The sequence below is a fragment of the Monoraphidium neglectum genome (assembly GCF_000611645.1).
Source record: "Monoraphidium neglectum strain SAG 48.87 unplaced genomic scaffold scaffold02544, whole genome shotgun sequence".
NCBI classification, from domain to species: domain Eukaryota; kingdom Viridiplantae; phylum Chlorophyta; class Chlorophyceae; order Sphaeropleales; family Selenastraceae; genus Monoraphidium; species Monoraphidium neglectum.
In genome coordinates, this window is record NW_014011084.1 from 7,440 (window position 1) to 7,981 (window position 542).

A 542-nucleotide genomic window follows, 5' to 3' on the forward strand; every position below is an offset into this window, starting at 1 on the left:
CACACACACACACACACCTGGTTGAGCTTCTGGCGGTAGAGGCTCTTGTGCAGCTCAGCAGCCGTCTCAGGGCTGAAGCCGCTCCGCGTCACCAGGTCGGCCAGCACCTGCGCGGCGGCCAAGAGCCGGTCAACGGCGGTCAACGGCGGCCAGCGTGTGGGTCAAGAGTCGGTCAGGGTGCGGCAGCGCCGGTTGCGAGACAGCTAGCGTCGATCAGCGATGGTCAGAGGTGGTAAGAGCGTTTGCTCAGAAGAGCCCCAAGACCCTGCATGAGCAAACACACACATCCCCACGACAAACACCCATTCTCACACATGCACACCCACGCGCACGCGCCCACCTTGGCGGGCGACTCCGCCTCGTCGATGCGCCGCGACGTCACCTCCTCCCGCAGCAGGCGGCGGTACAGCTGCGCCGCCACCCCCGTCCGCGCGTCCGACGCCTCGCGCGCGCTGAGGCAGAGTGTTGCGGCGAGGTCCTTGAGGTCTGAGTCAATGGCGGGGGTGAAGGCGCCCTGGGTGGGGGGGGGCACGGTTCAAGGG

General features: G+C 67.3%; 1 protein-coding gene across 1 annotated transcript in view; it reads right to left on the bottom strand.

Moving 5' to 3' along the window:
- The window catches only part of MNEG_10986 (hypothetical protein), a gene marked incomplete at both ends in the record, with an annotated part of 8,223 nt that overhangs the window by 5,660 nt on the left and 2,021 nt on the right, over positions 1 to 542 (bottom strand). Inside the window, 2 exons of the mRNA XM_014040542.1 lie at positions 18 to 107; positions 341 to 514. Of these exons, the coding sequence (XP_013895996.1) occupies positions 18 to 107; positions 341 to 514 (264 nt within the window). The remainder of the gene's footprint in view (positions 1 to 17; positions 108 to 340; positions 515 to 542) is intronic.